Here is a 2,052-nt window from a genome sequence, read left to right on the forward strand (position 1 = left end):
CGGGAGCAGCAGCGAATGTCTGGGCAGAACCCCCGTGTCGGGGCTGGACAGGGGGCCCTGCAGCGGGCTCAGGCCTTCCAGTAGGGACTCAAGCCGATTTCCAGGCCCCAAGATAGGGTACCAGGGGGTGGCGGTGCCCCGAGGCCTGGGACAGGTGGAAGGGGGGGGGGCAGGCTCTGTGGCTGGGAGGGGAGGAGGGATGACTCGAGCCAGCTGGGTCTCTCCCCTCCTGGGGGCAGCGTCCTGGGCCAGCCTTTGGACAGATGACCCTAAACAGCAGCGTCCCAGGAGCCTAGGGCTCGGCCGGGTGGAAGCATGGTGGCCTCAGCCTCACCCTTTGGCTGTGCAGGTGCAGCGCCATGGGTGAGCCCCAGGGGTCCATGCGGATCCTAGTGACAGGGGGCTCGGGGCTGGTGGGCAGAGCCATCCAGAAGGTGGTAGCAGACGGGGCCAGGATGCCAGGCGAGGACTGGGTGTTCGTCTCCTCCAAGGATGCTGATCTCACGTGAGTGGGCCCATCCCTGGCGCACCCACCCCCCAGGCCCTCTCCGACAGCTCTGGGCCAGGCCCATCCCTGAGCCTGCTGGCCTCGTGTCTGCAACCTCCCCGCCAGGTGGCAGGCGTGGCCTGGGTGTGCACAGCTCTGCTCCTAGGCAAACATCCTCCCACACCCTCATAGCAGCAGGGCCTGAACTGGCCCCCCTATCTTGGGGCAGCCCATCCCGCCAGGGGCCCTGCCCAGCCCCGTCTCCAGTTCCGCAACCCCAGGGGCTAGTCCCCTCGGCCTTCAAGGGGCCGCTAACAGCCCGGCTCTCCCCAGGGATGCTGCACAGACCCGGGCCCTGTTCGAAAAGGTCCGGCCCACGCACGTCGTCCATCTTGCTGCCATGGTGGGGGGCCTATTCCGGAACATTAAATACAACCTGGACTTCTGGGTGAGTGAAGGGCCGCGGTGAGCACGGGAGCCAGGAGCCGGCTTCTGGGAGCTTCCTGGCTGGCTTCCCACATGCATGGTCAGGGCTGGGCACAGCCTGTGGGCCGAGGACATGCAGGTGGGTCTGGGGGCACTTGGCCGAATAGAAAAAGCCGCGGACCTGCCCAGCAGGCGGGAACTGAAGGAAGTCAGCCTCCGCTGTGGGGCTCGGGGCTGGTTCCTGCCACTTGCGCTTCCAGACGCTCCTGCTCCGGGGACCCCTTGGTCCAGCTGCCCCAGGCCTGGCCCGCCGGGTGCAGCTGTGTGAGCTGGGCTCGGGTCTGTGCCATGTGCTCTTGGGGGGATGGGGCGTGCTGTAAGGGGCAGGAGGAGGATGGGGCGCTGTCAGGCTGCGCCTGCGTGTTGGCCTTGGTGTGGTTGAGCCGGCGGCCAGCACTAGGATGGCAGAAGCTCCAACCAGATTCTGCCCGGGGCCCCTGTCGGCCAGGGCCCTCCTTCCAGACACAGCCTTCTCTGCAGCCTAGCCACTCTCCCTCCCTTCTCCCCAGGCCAGTCTGAAAGCTGGGCCACCTCATGTCCAATTTCCAGGGGGCAGGTGGGGCCCTGGGAGGGTGCAGACAGCGAAGGCTTCACTGCTCCTGGGCAGGAGAGCGGGTGCGCGCCTCTGGGACGGTGAGATTGGGCCACTGAGCTCTCTCTGCCCCTGCCCTGAGCGCCCCCGGAGCTGGGGCCCGGTCCTGAGCTGAGGGGTGGGGTCCTCTTCTCCAGGCCCCTCCCACAGCCTGGGAGTGGGACGGCCAGCTCAGGATGTCACAGACTGAGGGGCAGGAGGACAAGCTGGCTCAGGCACCGCCCCCGTTGGAGGAGCCAGGGTGTGTCCCCACTTCTGTCCCTGGAGGAGCAGGTAGGGGTTGGGGTCCTGCCTGGAGGGGCCTGAACCTGCCCCCCCCCCGACCCCAGAGGAAAAATGTGCACATCAACGACAACGTCCTGCACTCGGCCTTCGAGGTGGGAGCTCGCAAGGTGGTGTCTTGCCTGTCCACCTGCATCTTCCCTGACAAGACCACCTACCCTATCGACGAGACCATGGTGAGACCGCCGGCGGGGCGGGGCGGGGC

At 67.2% G+C, this 2,052-nt stretch overlaps 1 protein-coding gene across 1 annotated transcript in view; it reads left to right on the forward strand.

The window, feature by feature from the left end:
- Positions 1-205: 205 nt before the first annotated feature.
- Positions 206-2,052, forward strand: part of TSTA3 (tissue specific transplantation antigen P35B) — a 3,920-nt gene continuing 2,073 nt past the window's right edge. Inside the window, exons 1-3 of the mRNA XM_006775142.2 lie at positions 206-505; positions 821-935; positions 1,895-2,031. Coding sequence (XP_006775205.1) covers positions 360-505; positions 821-935; positions 1,895-2,031 — 398 coding nt within the window. The 5' untranslated portion in view covers positions 206-359. The remainder of the gene's footprint in view (positions 506-820; positions 936-1,894; positions 2,032-2,052) is intronic.

The sequence above is a fragment of the Myotis davidii genome, unplaced genomic scaffold (genome assembly GCF_000327345.1).
Source record: "Myotis davidii unplaced genomic scaffold, ASM32734v1 scaffold1509, whole genome shotgun sequence".
Classification (NCBI taxonomy): Eukaryota; Metazoa; Chordata; class Mammalia; order Chiroptera; family Vespertilionidae; genus Myotis; species Myotis davidii.